General features: G+C 40.2%; 1 protein-coding gene across 2 annotated transcripts in view; it reads right to left on the reverse strand.

Moving 5' to 3' along the window:
* eepd1 (endonuclease/exonuclease/phosphatase family domain containing 1) overlaps positions 1-17,320 on the reverse strand; it is a 56,298-nt gene extending 38,978 nt beyond the window's left edge. Inside the window, exon 1 of one of the 2 annotated variants that reach the window (XM_012964232.3) lies at positions 15,637-17,320. In XM_012964232.3, coding sequence (XP_012819686.1) covers positions 15,637-16,493 — 857 coding nt within the window. In that variant the 5' untranslated portion in view covers positions 16,494-17,320. 2 annotated transcript variants of the gene reach the window in all.
* Between the last annotated feature and the right edge of the window lie 343 nt (positions 17,321-17,663).

Raw genomic sequence — 17,663 nt, forward strand, 5'->3', positions numbered from 1 at the left:
AGGTACTATTTTTCAAAATAGCCCTCTAAATTCCAGTTCTGTGTAGTCTATGGAAAACATTTTTTAAATCACAGCAACCAGTATGGCAACTTCTAAAAAGACACAATCAGAACTAATGCTGTGTGGGCATCTGTACTCTGCTGTGCTTTTTGTTTGTTGCATTATAGCTACCATTCTTTGATCACAGAGTAATACAGTGGATACAGACACACAGCAGAGGATACCACAGACAGACAGCAGTGTGCAGGACAGTGCTGCTTACAGCATACCTCCCAATTGTCTCGATTATCGGCGAACAGTCACAGCCCGCAGTCCCGAATTCTTTCTTTCTCATTTCCCTTTGATCAAACTTAATTTAAAAAGTAGCTTTTGGCAGAGAGCCCAGAAAGGTTAACAAGCTACACCTGCACTTCGATACAATTATAACTAATAAGCTAAACAGGTGGGGAAACTAAGACTTGCAGCTTAAAGGGCAATTTCATCTTTTTTAGCAAAACTGAAATAACACATTAAACAAGACCCCAAAACTCCCAGCAATGTGTTCAATTTTTAAATAACCTGCCAAATATTGTAAATATTGGAGTGGTATTTATGGGGTGTGGTTGCAAAAATGGGCATGGTCAAAAAATTTCGCCATGCTACCTGCAGCATTTCTTTTTGTCCCTGTTAACTTTTTTCAAATGTTGGGAGGTATGCTTACAGGCCAGATTATATGTTTGTTTTAGGTAATCTATTCTCTATGTCTCTCATATTCACACTGTGCAATATCTTCCTATGAAACTTTACCTGCCAGTATACGTAACAGATACCCTGCATTCTCCTGTTTATCTGTGGCAATAAAAGTGGCATCTGCCCCCTGACCCCATCACAGAGTGCTAACTCACAACTTTCTCAATGCTATGAATTAATGAAAACACAAGCAGAACTTCAAAATGTTCGGAAAGAGTTGAGGAATGCTTTGTGCTCCAGAAAGGGCAAAGAGGCCCCCGAGAACAGGGCCCACTGAAAAAAATCGCAGTACCCCAGGAAGCCAGTCCCATGCTGTAAACTGCCAACAAACTGGAAATTGCTCAGGTAACAAAATACATGACATTACTTGACACACATCATTGCCCTAATAAAGAAAGCTAGAATATTAGCTGTAAAGCAAGATAATGGGTTTCAAACAGGATCTGTGACAGACCACTCAATTATAAAAACAGCTATAATCTGCGTCACAAACAGGACAAGACCACTGCTGGCAACTGGTTTTTGATAGAATCCTTTCTATGTGTGACGCACACACATATATATATATATATATATATATTAGCAAACTTAATTGGGAAACTAGGTACAAAGTGCAAAAACCAATAGCAAATCACTATTTCTTTGAGAAATAATATACCTTTCCCCCAACTCTTTTAGGCGTACTGCTGTCAGAGGCAAAACTTTGCACATCCCTTATGTAACATGTGTGTCATGGTCCCTCTTAATCTCATCAGTACCCCTGTGTTTATAGCTGTATTCTCTAACAAAGGTGAATCCACAGCAAAGGGCAAATGCAAAAATCATTAGGTACAATGATTAGGTACAAGGTGAATCCACAGCAAAGGTACAAAGAGCAAAGTCAAAAATCATTAGGCACTCTTGATTCAGACTATGACCTACTATTATGTAGGTATAATGAATGAGAGAAAGTTTTCTAATGTATTCTTAATTAAAAACTGTTTATTTTTAGTTTTAAGATTATAATAACTTCTTATTGATTCCTTCACCGATGTCCATGATGTTCGGTTCATATTTTCATGGAGAGAATATATTCATTTTTAACACATGCCTTTACCGTGTATGGAACCAGTAGAGGTTGTGACAGGTCAAGGGTTCTAGACCTTTTTTCTTTACATGATTCTTCTGGCCTGCTCATAGTTTCAAAAGCATGCTTTCAATCAGTGTTCCCATAGTAAATTGAATATTCTTAACACTGACAAAAACTTTTAGGAAAGTCAGTCTGTTCACCAGCCTTTATATTACTGCCTCCTCTCCTTCCCATCAGTTTATCCTTAAGCCTTCTTCCTCTCACTGGAATACTTACATCTCATCTCCCTCCCATCATTTCTTTAGTATGCCAGTATAAGCATCGCTGGGAGAATATATCAATTGGTTGGCCTTTCCCATGGCATTGCCTTCATTTTTGAAATTAGTAGAAGAAGCTTAAATTTTCTCCATTTTTTGGGAGAGTACACATGTTTTTGAAAGCAGCTTGTGTAGATTCTGATGCTGATTCTGTCATGCAACCATTCATTACATTGCAGATTATTTTCATCCAGACATTCCCTACCTCGCAGGGCCATTTTAAGCTGCTGCATCAGGCTAAGTTCAGGGATCCAGGCAATAGTCCCATCAGGGAAGGGTTGGCCTGGAACTCCAATATACACACAAGAATCATCAGAAAATTCATTCTCTCTTGATACCCTGTCTGTTATACTTTTAAGTTTTTACTTTTTTACGTTTTTACTGTTATACTTTTACTTTTACTTCCTTGACTCTTTTTTGCCCCTTCTCTAATGAAAGCATTCAGTGAAAGGCAGGATGTTATTTTCATTTTTTACCCAAGGAGTGGAATCCGGTTCTGTTTTCCATGGCTAGATGGCTCATTTATTCAGGCATATAGGGGTGTGTACAAAAGAATAAGGGGAGCACTCACCAGGATAGTAACCCGTGCATCAGACTCCTTTGCTACCACGCCTCCAAATATAGGGGTGTGTATAAGCCCTCAAAGTCACTTTGTGTTTTTTCCTCTATTTCTGCCTTGATAAGGCTTTCTTAGCTTTTCTTTCTTTTTCTGGCCATCTTTTTGCTATTTTCCTGCTTTAGGCAGATAGTGGAGGGGTTTTCTTCTAATTCCACATTCATGGTCTGTTTTTTATTTTTCTTCTCTTTTCTTGCCACCTTTTTGGTCTTTTTGTGCTTTTTGCTTTTATGTTCCTCTATTTTGCAAGAATCGGAATCAGGTTCAGTTTTCTGTTCCTCCTTTTTGCAAGTGGTGGAATAATTGTCTTGCTTTTTATTGCATGTCTTAGGTCTCTCTTCCTTTAGGCTGTTGGCTGAGAGATTATTTTCCTTTTCTTCTTTGCTAAAGGATTCTGTTTTTTCTTCAGGTTCCACATTTGCTGCCTTATTGGTGCTTTCCTCTATTAAGCAGAGGGTAGAGAGCTCACTTACCTGTTCCTCACTTGCACAGGCACCAAAGTCTTTGCTTCTTTTTTGCTCTGCTTTGCAGGGAATGGAGACCTTGTTTCTCTCTTCCTCTGTTATGCAGGTGCTTAAGGACTTGTTTAGTCTTCTTCTAATGTGTCTGTCTTTATATTTGGTTTCTTAAAAAAATGAAAAAAATCCAGAAAACTTCTATTTTTGACATTACACAGTTGAATAAAAGGTTTAAAAAGTTTTCTGAAATAGGAAAAGCGCCTAGCAGAGGCCATGGTATAACCAAAGTCTAAAGGGCAGACGATAGATTATAAAAAAGAATTAGATGTTGGAGTTAAAAATCATAAGAGAAATGCAATCTCAATATCAGAAGCATCCAGCAGAAATGACAGACCCCTTCATTTCAATCAACTAGAAGAGTTTAACAGTGTGGTTATTTTAATTCTTTGTCTTTTTCACATGGCATTACCATTTTGTAATTTGTCTGCTCCCAGGGCTGTTGGTCCAGGGTGGCACACATGGGCATTATGTCTACTTAGTAAGTGAAGACCATCTCTTCACTGCCTGCCTTGCTATATTGAACTTCTCTGTGCAGCGGGGGTCCACCAATAAAAATTTGCCCAAGGCCCACGGGTACCTTTAAGTAGCACTGGCCATTAGTTGTTGGGAATGGCTTGTCTAATGTTCTAACTTCCAAATAAAACTTAAAAATCATTTAAGGAAAGTAATATTCATGAGGGGGTTGAAAACTAGAATAAAATCATTTTGTGGCAAAATAGTATTGTTTTCCCCAACCAGAGTACAGGCTCTGTTAGCTCAAATGGGGGAAACAAATTACCCATTACACGTGCCCTTTAACATGATGATTTAAATGATTTAAAGATGTTTCTCTTTCACAGTGTACAATGAGTTCTCTCAAGCTGAATGTGACACTTTCCAAACAACACCTAACAGATGCACTACTAATTATACACTCAGTGTATGACAATTTCACAGTCACTGATTTACCTCAGCATATTGCAGATTTATAAAATGTACATTGACCACATGTATAACACTGAATGTGTCATTTTTTCTTTAGGTTCTGTTATAAAGGAACATTTCTGAGCTTAATGAAAGAAAAAGTAATTCAACTTTTCAGTATACGTTAAAGTAATTTAATGGTTTTAAGGTTATTTGCAAATATAACTGCTGTTTATTAAAGGAGAAGGAAAAAGTTAAAATCACTGGGGGATGCCAAATGTTAAGACACTTCTTTCTTCAAAGTCCCTGGGCTGATGCATTACAGTGAAAAGGTCGGCTTTTTGGCTAAAGTTTTTACCTGTGCAAAGAAACATTTGGGGTCCCCTAGATACCATAGTGATTAAAGTTAGCTGCAATTAAGAGCACATTACAGTGATCTAAACAGGAATGTTCCAGACCAAAAATATTACTGCAGAGGCCACTGTAATGCATCCTTAATGGCAAACAAAGGTAGTTGTATGCGCTGTTCAATTTTGGGCCTTCACTGGTACCAATGTGCACCACCAGAGGTGCTCCAGGGGCTGATACACTATATTTTACCAGCCAACATCAACCAAGGTCAGTGGCAATATTACAATTTTACCAGCAATATAGTTTCCAGTAAATTTGCAATGTTCAATGTTCATGTTCAGCCTTTAGCCCGCGCATTTAAAACCGGATCTGCTCCTATGCTTACATATTTCTCTCTCCAATTGTCGAGAATCTGCCATATACATGCCCAAATGCATCATTATCCTGCTCAGTTAAATTGAAGACATTCCCTTTTGATACAAGCAGCCCGCCCCCTATCGTCAGAAGCATCCCCTGGCTGGTAAGAATTATTTAAAAAGGTGGTAACCCTAGCTACCACCTGTGGTATCAGCTGTAATCCCAAACCTACCTTTCCCCACTATGCTTACCACTTTGCTTAATGGAAAACTATACCCCAAAACAATTCAGGTCTCTTATAAAAATATATTGCATAAACAAGCTCATAAGTAAAATCCTGCTCCATGTAAATAAACCATTTTCATAAAAATATACTTTTTTAGTAGTATGTGCTATTGGGTACCCTTCACTGATAAATTAGTGTATTTGTGAAAAGATCTGCGAAACTGAAAGAAATGCGCGGAACGGCAAAAAAATGTACAATATTTTGATGCACACAACAATATTTTGACGCACGTTTTAAAAAAAAAAGTGCAATTTTTTATTCGATGCACAACAATACTTTGTTCCTGCAGGCAACAATTTTTTTACACGGGCGACAATTATTTGTCATGCAGCAAATGTTTCCGCTGAAAATTTTGACGTATGTTTCACGGGAAAATCCGCCAAAGGCGAAAGGTGGAAATTCATTGCGAATCCATGCCTGGCAAATTATTTCGGCCATCACTAGTGAAAGCTGCATTATTCAAGGGAAAGGATGTAAAAGGGCAAGATTTACTGAAATATATATATTCCAGCTTGGCGAGATTCTTTAATAGGCCACTTAATATGATATAAACCAGTGCTGTCCAACTGGCGGCCCGCGGGCCGCATGCGGCCCTCGACCCCCCTCTGTGTGGCCCCCCACCTGCCTGGCTGCTTTGATGGCTTACCTTTGTGTAAGCTTTAAATGGTATCAGTACTGTGATTAACTGCCCCCCTGCATGGTTCACACCTCAGATTCAGGCTGTAAACCCTCTGTATTGTTTAACAATGTAATCCCCTGTGTTGTTCACACCTTTTAATCCCTACATTGTTCACCCTCTGCAGTGTTCACACCTCAGGCTCTGCACACTACAAAAAGAACATATACTGAGGTGGTACTGCAATTAAAAAGTTTTTTAATATATAGTTATTGTGCAGACTGTAGAAGCAGTGCCAGCATTGTGTCACTGTATGCTGCCTGTGTGTGCCTTACAGCATAGGGCAAGCAGAGTATGGCACACACAGGCAGGGTAGGGCAGGCAGAGTATGGCACACACAGGCAGGGTTGGGCAGGCAGAGAATGGCACACACAGGTAGGGTAGGGCAGGCAGAGTATGGCACACACAGGCAGCATAGGGCAGGCAGAGTATGGCACACACAGGCAGGGTAGGGCAGGCAGAGTAGGGAAGGCATAGTATGGCACACACAGGCAGGGTAGGGAAGGCAGAGTATGGCAGGTTTTTGCTGTACTACAGCCATTAATATGGCTATGGTCATGTGATAACATGGGTGTGGTTTCAAGTGGGTGCAGTTTCAAAAAGGGGAGTGGTCAAAACTGGCTTCCATTATCGGCCCTCCACCACGTAGGTCGGAAAAATTCCGGTCCTCGGTACCACAGAAGTTGGACAGCACTGATATAAACTATCTGTTGGTTAAGTATTTAGTCTTATACTCACCTCTCCCTAATCGCATAGTTTTTAAGTTTACACTCTGTCCCTATAGCTACCCGCTAGCTAATAATGCAGAGAAGCGCAGCCGCTGCCATCTTCTTACCAATTGAAGACACTTCGGGTCTCTCCGTCGATGCGGCTGCGCATCTCTGGGTTTTTAGCTAGCAGTTAGCGATAGGGACAGAGTGTAAACTTAAAAAATATGTGATAAGGGAGAGGTGAGGGGGGGCAATGATAATGGTGCTTTTTAAAATGCTGCCATTCTTATACTATATACACCAGGGTCCACAAACGTTGCAGGGTTAGTCAATAATTCAAGGTTGGAAAAAAAGTGGGTGGAGCCACAGACAGCCAATCAGATTTATTTAATTGATTTTAATGGAGAAATTTAAATTGCTGCCATTCTCACACGTTTAATGCCAGTGTCCCCAAATTTTTTACAGTTGGCCACTGGGGGATTAAGATTAAAGGTTAGAAAAAAATTGGCAGAGCCACCAACAGCCAATCAGATTTCACCAACTGAATTTAATTGGTTTATATTTATACTTCTGCCTTTCTCACACTATTTATGCCAGGGTTCCCAAACTTTGCACAATCAGTCACTGGGTGACTTCATTTTCAAGGTTAGAAAAAGTGGGCACACCCACCAACCACCAATCACAATTTACAGTTTGACTTTTATTGGTGTAAATTTAAACTGCTGCCGTTCTTTACCTATTAATCCTAAGGTCCCTAAAATAAAGAGTTAGTCACTGGGTAACTGCAGTTCCAGGTTAGAAAAAGGGGGTGGAGCCACCAACTGTCAATCAGATGTCACTCATTGACTTTCAGTGGGGAAATTTAAGTTGCTGCTATTCAGACACTATTAAATCCAGGGTCCCCAAACTTTGCACAGTGGTTTTTACTATATAACCAAGGTTAGAAAAAGTGGGCGGAGCCAACAACAGATCATATTTCATTCAGTGACTTCACGTTTTTCAAACCAAAATGAAGTTTGTACTCAAACTTCCCTTTCCAGTTCTACTAAGCTGATCTTATCTGCATGCAATGAACTCATGGGAGGAGAAAAGGGAGTCAAATTCACAAAAAATATGAAAATATTAGTCTACATCAGTGTTCCCCAACCAGTGGTTCATGAGCAACACTTTGCACACCAGCTCCTTGGATGTTGCTCCCAGGGGCCTCAAAGCAGATTTTTATTTTTGAATTCCTGGCTTGGAGGCAAGTTTTGGTGCATAAAACCCAGTGTAATTGCCAAACAGATCCTTCTATAGGCTGCCAGTCCACATAGGGGCTACCCAACAGCCAATTATAGCTCCCATTGGCACCTTTAGAACCCTTTTTCATGCTTGTCTTGCTCTCCAAATCCTTTTCCATTTGAATGTGGCTCACGGTTATAAAAGGTTGGGGATGCCTGGTCTACATTGTACAGTCATTAGAATTGCTGACCTTTAGTATAAGGTTCTTTCATATGCTCCCAAGGGATACCTAGGTATATGTATGTATATTTTTATTTATATAGCATTACTTATGTATGCAGTGCTGCACATGTATGTATATGGCTTACACATGACATTAGATTACAAGCTCTGAAAGAATTATGTGGCAGCCAACACTAGCTATTATAAAAACGATTCTCTTTTCCAAATTGCTAGTATAAAAGCTCAGAACTCTTTTGTTTTAAAACTCTAATTTTTGTGTTACTTTTTTTTTCTTTTAAATCTTAGTTATGGTCAATGGCAATTATATAATTTTATCTTTCCTGAGAAAGGAAAATATTTTACCACTTTCTAACAAGTTCTACATGGGAAAACATTTAGGAACATATTCTTACAATCATGGTGTCCTTAAAACATTGCAGCTGCCAATCCTAGCTGCTTTCCTCCTCTGCTGCATACTAACAAGGCTAACCATTGTTCTGCATACTGATTCCGCAGATTCCAAACAGGAGATGAAAAGTGTCATTCATTGATTTTCCTAAGTACGGCTCTTTCATATCATGTGCTAACAATATTGCAGTGCTGACAATAATCAACTGCGTGACTGCATGCTAGCTCTATAGGAATGCCTTTGCATTTTTCACGCGGTAATACTTGGCAATCACGGAAACCAAGAACTTTTAATATATGAAGTAAACAACACTCTAAATTAAGGTTAATACTTTTGGTATGCTGCATATAAAGATTAAAATGTAAGGTGGTTATCTACCTAGCCTGTAATATTTAAAGAATATGTCCATGTTGCATTTTAAAGTTGCATTGCTGAAAAGGCAAAATAGTACAGAAATGCTGGTTGTTGAGTGAGGGAAGCTGTTGCAAAAAAAAGGCTAGCCAAGTAGGAACACCCTGTATTGTTCACACCTGTAAAACTTTGCATTCTTCACACCTTTAAGTACCTGCATCAGAACTGTCCAACTAGCAGCCTGCGCCCCCCTCCCCCATCTGTCTGGCTGCTGTGACTGCTTACATTTGTGTAAATTTAAATAGTTTAATAGTTAAATTAATAGTCCCCCTGCATTGTTCATACCTCAGATTCAGACTCTTAAGACCCTGCATTGTTCATGTCGGTAAGGTCCTACATTGTTCACACCTGTAAGTTCCACATTGTTCACACCTGGTAGGGACCACTATTTGTCTTTTTAGTGTGCTACCACCATTAATGTGGATACAGTTTTAAAAATGTTTGTGTTAACAATGAGTATGGTTTGAAAATATTCTGCGCTCTACCCTCTATTAACTAACAGTGAATTAGTTATAATATTTTAGAATGTCTGTAAGTAACCACCCTAAATACTGCACTATATTATTTCCATTTCTGCTTGCCTGGGAAAGGCCCATTATTTTAACTCGAGTATAAGCCGTTCCGAATATAAGCCGAGGTACCTAATTTTACCTAAGAAAACTGGAAAAACGTATTGACTCGAGAATAAGCCTAGGCATCCATTTCTTTTAACACACCTGCACACTAGCTTGTGTCCGAATAGTAAGGGCAGAGTAGTAAGGGCAGCGCCGGATTACTTGTCCAACCGGACAACCATCTAAATGTTATCATTTTAATTTAGCAAAACCTGATGGGGCTGAACCCTTATTTATCAGTTAAAAGAAACTGCCGGATTACTTATACTTTACTTATTAATGTAAAGACTGCCGGATTACTTATACTTTACTTGTTTTACAACCACCTTATTGTTTTACAAACTCTTTAGCACCATAGCAAAGGTTCTGATTCCTCTGTAGGAAATCTGTGTTACTGAAATCCGTGTATTGGGTTCCCCAAGAGATATTTTATGGCCTCTAGACTCGAGCTTCATAGTTGGATCCTTCTATTTGGTACTAAGCTACTATATGGAAACTGCTGGAAAGTGCTGATTTAAAGCCATGCCCCTGCCTGAATATAAAACATAGCTGTTACTCACTCGGTACTACTTGTATGGTTGGCCTCCGGACTTATCCGGGTGCTCCCCTCATAGTTCGCTTCAGAAGGTAATGGATTACGTGGGCCTTGACGAGAGCTGTACGGCTTGTTTTCGTTTGTGGTCTCTCTGCTGGTTTCTGGGCCTGTTGGAAGCTGCTGTATGGGGCAACTGGCGCGCTCACAAGCATGTCGCGTGCACCTCCCCTCGCGCGCACCTTGACGTGCGGGGGGGGGGGGGCGCGTCGTGACGAGCGTGTTTGCCCGACGGATGCCCGGTGTGCGCCCGATGGAGAGGTCATACAGCTGGAGAGGTAAAACAGCGGGGGGTGCACGCGGCGTGCCATGCGGGGGGGGGGTGCGCGCGCCGTTGATTGAGAGGTAAAACGGCTGGAGAGGTAATACGGCGCTGCCTTTGATACATGCCTCGAGTATAAGCCGAGGGTTCCTTTTTAAGCACATTTTGTGTCACCTTTACTTGTGCCCAATGAATCATAAAGAAATGAGCATGCACATTTATTAAGATATTATAAGTTATTATTAGATATTTGGAGTTTACCAGTATCAAATCAGTATCAGCCCTTCATACAGTGTACTGGACAACTATTCACCCACATTTAAATTAATGCCACATCTTGGAATTAATATGGATTTGAATGGGTTTTTTTTCATTTTATTTACACAGCTGACAGTGTACTAAACACTTTAAAGGTGCAAAATATTTTTATTGTGAAAAGTAATGCATGCAAAGTAAGACCATCTTTGTCTGTAAAAACAACTGCTAAGTGTTTGAGGTAATTACATGGCAGCTTTGCACACTGACTGGGTGTAATTTCTGTCCATTCTTCAAGGCAGATTTTCTCTACAATTCTTAGGTTAGTTGGATGCATTTGCACCTTTATTGTCAAAGAGTGCAACAGATATTCAATTGGAATTATATTAAGACTCTTGACCTTGCGCTTAGGATAACTGTTATGCTGAAAACTCTTTTTCAAGATTCAGTTTTTAGTAGAATGAAAAGGGATATTTTCCAGTATATTTACCTGTATATTGCAAGCATTCTGGCCATCTAAGCAGTGGAGGAGATAAAAAGTCTATAAATGTAAGGCTGTATGCACTTGTGGATAATAAACTTGAATTATAGCATGCAATGTTAGGCAGCGACAGAGACAGCAAAGCAAGATATTGTCCTCTATAAAATAGATATAGATTCCTAGCTCCATCTAGAGTTTGGCCTTCTGTACTCAAAACAGACATTACTTAACACTATTCTCCAACCATGTTTAACACCGTTGTTGCTGGACTACAAAGGCCAGTATATTTTAACATATTATCAACGGTTAAAGCATGTTGGGAGCTGAAGGCCAGCAACACAAAGGCTGTGTTTGAAAAGCACTATTGCTTTTTTTTAACTCTCCAGGCCAGCAGCTGGATTAAAATGTGAAATAATCCTCCAATGATAATCCTGCTTGATATGTGTAAATCTGGCTTTTTCTTCTTTAAACCTGCAACTGGAGTTGAAGCTGTATGCCATTACTGCAGAAGTTTATTTATAGTCCAATATCACGAAGGCAAAAATATAAATTAAGCTGGATCAATGGTCACAGGAAAGATCGTAATTGTAACATGTATGGCCACCTTTACTCTTTAAACAGAAAACAGCTGTGCAGTGGGGTTGTCAAGTCTCACACTGCTTTAGATCCTCTACCCATTTATTGTTCAACAAAGTGGAATATGTTGTCATTTGATAAATACATGTTGATAATAACAACTAAAAGATACTATGCATACCAGTACATCTACTACTATATGGCTCATACAAAGAACAAAAATGTTCATCTTAATTTACTTTGTATTCAACCAATCAGCATCTACAAATAAACAATTTTTGTCAGCAAATGTTTTTTTATTATAAGAGAAAAGTTTCCCTTCTGTAGAACTGTATAGAGCTATGAATTACATTTGAGTGATTGTATTCTACTGAGTTTATCTGTTTTTATCATGTGCTGTTAAAAGATGAACAAAGTTGGTCAAGATCCCTTGACCAATCAGAGGTCAGTAATAGCCTTCAGGAGAAGGAAAGGGAAGAAACTGCTTACAGAAGCTGAGTACTGATAAGATAAGACACTCTTTAACAGCTAATAGTGATTGTGAGTCTCTGTATTAATGCTCTTTTTCCCTATGTTCTTCTTTGCAGGTAACTGGAGGAACACACAATGTAGGGAATTGTCACAGTATAATCGTTAATAGTGACTGTGAAAGAGCTGGAGACTTAAGATGGCCATACATGCATTGATTTCATATGATAATCGGTGCCTGTATGTTGGGAGACGAGTAGTGGGAGACGATATCGGTAAAAGCCTTGGATATTGATCTTCGGACTAAAAAGTTTGCTTGGGCGCCTTCGAAGGTGCTCAAACATCTTAATGTTAATGCTGAATTGTCAGATAGGGGTAAAGAATTTGTTTTTACCTAAATATCTGACGATTCAGCACGTAACGTTAGTAGAGTGGATGAATAACTTTTCCAACAACCAGTGGATTGGAAAGATCATAACTGTAGCGTGTATGGCCACTTTTACTCCTAATAAGTGTGCATTGAGTTAGTATGGCAAAGGAGCAAATGGTGGAGAGCAATGTGTCTCAGAGTTGGAAGCAAAATAATTTACAAGGCTGATAAAGGCAGCGAAAGAAAAGGCAGGGGGATTATTATTATTAACATTTATTTATAAAGCCCCAACATATTCCGCAGAACTGTACAATAAATTAGTGGAAGATCCGAAATACATACCTAGGCAAGGAAAAACAGGTAATTACTCCAAAAAGGCATCAAATCCGACAAAGGCAAGAGAAAGAGCTAATCCAACTACAAATACTGAGAATAACTTGCAGTGGGGGAAGGGAATAGAAGGAAACTTAAGGTTGCTAAAGAGCTGAAAAATCTGGACTGGGTCCCAAATCTCATCAATACATGCCCAAATATTTTAAATCTGTGGTTAAGACTAATAATCCGGTGATCCTTCTTGATCAAGGATCTGTCCTGATTGACAAAAAATAGGCCTAAATGTATTAAAAAGCAGCCATGGTTCTTCTTCACTTCCTGTCGTTCTAATCATTGGGACAGAAAAAAAAATAAAAGGAAGAGCAAAAAGGTGGCTATAGGCGTGTATTGCTGCATGTAACGTGTTCATACTTTTGGCCCATGGTGGATTGCTTGGAGTACGGTGCTGATTGGTCTATACATTGCCACCCTTCTACTTCAGTGGCTCTCAGTAGCGATGTGCTGGTCTGGAAAAACTTATTGTGCACCTCATAACCATTTAATCTTAACCCTAACGCACAACACCTTAACTCGCATGTTTCCATGCCACAGCAGTTTAAGCAAGCTATATTTGAGCCTCTGAAACAACCAGTTGTACAAGTAAACCGTAACAGTACAACATTATATATAAATATACAGAGAATCTTTGCATTTATCAGTGTTACTGATCCTTTTATACAGACTCAGGGAGGAACACAAGAACAGTTTATGATGTAGTAAATTCAGCTATTTTTTTTTTTTTTTTTGCATGCAAAATACACTGGGGTTCAAAGACGTTTTGTTGTGTTTTTTCACAATTAAATTTTGCATATTTCACAAAGAAAATTCAGGGACAGAGAAATGCAGAATTTTGCAACAAATCCATACCTATCGAAAAATTTAGCTCATTGCTACTCTTCAGGCACTGAACCAACGTTTTGTCGGTTTTCTTAGACACCTGCTCCCCTGCAAAATGTTTCCACATGGTTACATGGTACATGGAGTACATGGTTTCATCCCAGACCCACAAAATCCCACATCCTATCCTGTCACTGATATAAACATGCACCTAAACTACACTTTATTTTTATAGCCATTAAAATATAGATAATTTATTAGGAAATATTTTTTCCTAATAAAACAGCCATGAGTACTGTATTTCTGACTTATGGTTGAATTAGCCAGAGAGAGCAGGTGAAATTTGTCATTAACACAGATCTGTTAAACATCCACTACAATATAGTTCAAAAGTACATTTTACAATTTAGTATTAAATAATAGTGACAGTTTTGCTGCATCAACAGTGGGTAATTTATTTAAGTTTAATTAAAGTTTCTTTTATTATTACAGTATGACACATGTTACACTTGTTCCAGTATTGTATGTACTAAGGAAATTGTATGTACTAAGGAAATTAAAGCATTATGAAGATTTGTATTTTCAGTCATCTGAATGTACCCATACTTTTAATCTGTATATGCTTAAAATTAACTCCCAACCAGGTGCATCGAGTCACCGGTATTTATAGACCTGTCCATCTCTAATGGCACAAAGGGGGCAAGCAGAGAGGCGTGCTTATAAATACAGGGTCATAATAAGGTCTCATGCAGGGTGGATGGAGGGAACCATGTGGCCCATACCTGCCCACGACCTGCAAAATAATGTGTGGATATCATCAGCACGACAAGTGGATTGTATTTGCCTTCTAGGCTATGTGCAAATAAACTGTGTGTTCATTACAAAAATACAAAATGTTGTGTTTGGCCTCAAAATTTGTGTGGGTCTGTATAAGGGCACAGCTTAGAGAGGCAACATAGGCCATGGGTGAAGCCATTTAATTTAAAATTGGCTTAATGTTTACAGTGCAAATAGCAGGTTTTGCCTGCCTCAGCCCAGCCCACTCAGTTATGCTCCCAACTCCATTACTTCAGACAGCTATCAGAGGACAGTTTTATGATTTTTCTATGAACAAGGGGAAGCACAGGTTTCATATGTAAGTTACTGAAGCAGGTGAGTGAGGGGGCCTATAATCAGGGTGACTTTAGAAATATACAGGTGAGTTTCCATGAATTTTTTACCTGAAAATGCACATTGCTGTATTTGGGATGAAAATTGACAGTCATTGTGGTGACAGGCAGTTTCCATTACATTTAAAGGGACGCTGCACAGGCAGGATCAGGCATTTCTCTGCTGGCACAAATATGCCAGCAAGAAACTGCTTCATCTTACCTGTAAGACTTGCTTTAAGTGTACAGATAGTTACTCCCCAGTCAATTTCTTGTTCATAAAAATAGCACATTTTTAATAATTTCCAAGTTTAAGAACTTTTCTTTTCTTCTGATTAATTTATGAGGGGTCATTAACACAATCACATAAACAATTCTACCAGAAGGTATTCATCCTTATAAGGAACACCCACTACAACTTCTACCTTTATTTCTGTTCACATATAGGCAAATTATATACCCATTCACTTTAACTAAACTTGCAAATTCCAGCAAAGGCATGATACAGGATTACAGAATAATTTAACTGAAATACACATTTCATAGCCAGAGGCTTTCCAGATAAGATGTATCCATTTTCATTGTGTAACATGAAAAAAGATCACATATAAATATACTGAACTAAATGCTTTCTACGTAAAATGTCATTGCTTACATTGCACATGACTAGACTGCTAGTATTAACCACTGGGGTTATGTATATTTTAGGCCTAGCTAGCACAGGCTAGCTCTCCCAAGGGGAAAGCATAAATGACTGAAATAGAAAATGATTCATTAGTACTTCTGACAGCAGCCATGGAGTCATGTTAATTAAGAGGAGGAGGAACTCTTCAATGAAGTGACTGACAGTAACCTCGACACCTTACCTGTTCTCTAGCAGGGTCATGCACACAACTTCTCTCACTCCAGGATTGCTGGCTTTGTCCAGGCTACAGTTCTGCAGATTCCAAGTTGCCACCCTGAGCACTGGCTTGCCCTCCCTCTCACCACCAAACAACTCCACAGGCGGCCGAGTTGAAATAAACTGGGTAGGACCCCCAGGTGGAAAATCCAAATCTTCACTGTGCAGACTTATAGATGTTGGGCTGGGGTGAGGTTTTGCCATAAAATGTAACCCTCCGTTGGTATGTGTGGAAGAAGGCCGAGACCTCTGGACATAAAACTGATGTCTGATTTTATCCAGCAAAGATGGGCTAATAGATTCAACCTTAACCAGATCTTCAATGCTTTTGAGTGGACCATGCTGACTGCGGTACTGAACAATATCTTGGACCATCTCCTGGGTAAGCCCCCTGAGGTTCATGAGCTGGGCAGCAGAAGCAGTGTTCAAATTGAACCTGGCAGCAGACAAATGCTGCCCATATTCCGTGTCCTTTCTCAAGGAATTAGGGGAATGCTGGGATGACCCCCCCTTACTGCTCACACAAATCTCAAACTTAACCTGCTCCAGCTTGGCAGCACCCACACCACTCACCAGCGCCAGGTCTTCCACTTTTTTGAAGCCCCCAATATACTCCCTGTACTCCACTATATTCTGGGCAACTTGCCTTGTCACCCCCGGCAGGGTCATGAGTTCCTCCTCAGTGGCAGAGTTAATGTTCAGCCTCTCCTGACTCACCAGGATGTTGCTGAAGTTGCACGCTGCGCTGTATTTGCGGCTCTTTTGGCATAGATCTGAGGGATCCTTAGGGATGGACCGATGGCACCCAAGGTTACCCCCCATTCTGCACTCTTTCCACAGACAACCCAACTACAAAAATAACAAGTCTCCTGCTTCTAGACAATTGACACCAGAAATCGCAGCGACAGCTTCTATATCCAGTACTGCAAGACTGGCCGGTGCGCACTGAGGCTTAACTCGTGATGGATATACATGAACATACACCATAATTCTTTTAACCCCTTGCTTCACTACCAGCAGCTTCATCCGTTCATTTCCGATCACTGGTGGGCAGAAAAAATAGTGATATGTCCCAATTTAAATAGGCTTCGGAGGATCCCGGTACATCTGTCAGGAACGACATCAACACCCCCCAGGCAGCGACACAGTACCATTCCCTCCCCACTGTGTCCCAACTGGAGCTTGAGAACTAGCAGCACACAGCACACACACTGCCCACCCGGGCCACGCCCCTTGCCTTCCGTTGCCCCGCCCAGCCGCTGTGCCAGTACTCAGTCCTTGTAGTGCCGTAAAGAATTCACGTGTAACTTGCTGCTTTCAAACTAAGCACATACGACCTGAGCTCCTCGGAAATGGAAGCTCTATTTCTGCTGCTTCATCTCTTGTTCGTTCATCCTTGTGATAGGCTCTCTAACCTTCCCCGTAGTTACTATACATTCAGTTCAGTACATCTGAGTTAATGTTATCTCTGGTTATTTACAATACAGAAACTCTCCTGAAGTCCTTAGTTCTCTGTGTATACGGTGTCCATTTCAGAACATCTGTCTAAAAATCTAAAGTGCGCCCTGTTCTCCCACCTTCACCCCTCTAACATCTCTGTACTGCTAAGGACTCTCTATGCCGCCTCCCTCACCCCCAGCTACGCGATCTCCTTTCACTAGAGGCATGACATCGCTCAGGGGAGGGACCAGGGGTGACGCTGCATTGAGGAGGGACGAATGATGACATCGCAGGGAAAAGAAAAATGGAAAGCCGGACCTGTCAGAGAGAACTTAAATGGCAAGCAGGAGAATGAATGTGCCAGTGGGGCAAGATGAATGTGGCACTACTGCCATAGTATTGGGCCCCTCTTACAGAAGCCGCAGGGAACACACAATGCACCAGTTGCAGCCATCTATATGAATGAATAGCAGTCAGTACTCGTCTGTGACAGGTGTTGTGAGAGTGGGGCCCTTGGAAGATCCAACCCAACTCTAACATTTGTATATATTG

This window comes from Xenopus tropicalis, chromosome 6, assembly GCF_000004195.4.
Source record: "Xenopus tropicalis strain Nigerian chromosome 6, UCB_Xtro_10.0, whole genome shotgun sequence".
Classification (NCBI taxonomy): Eukaryota; Metazoa; Chordata; class Amphibia; order Anura; family Pipidae; genus Xenopus; species Xenopus tropicalis.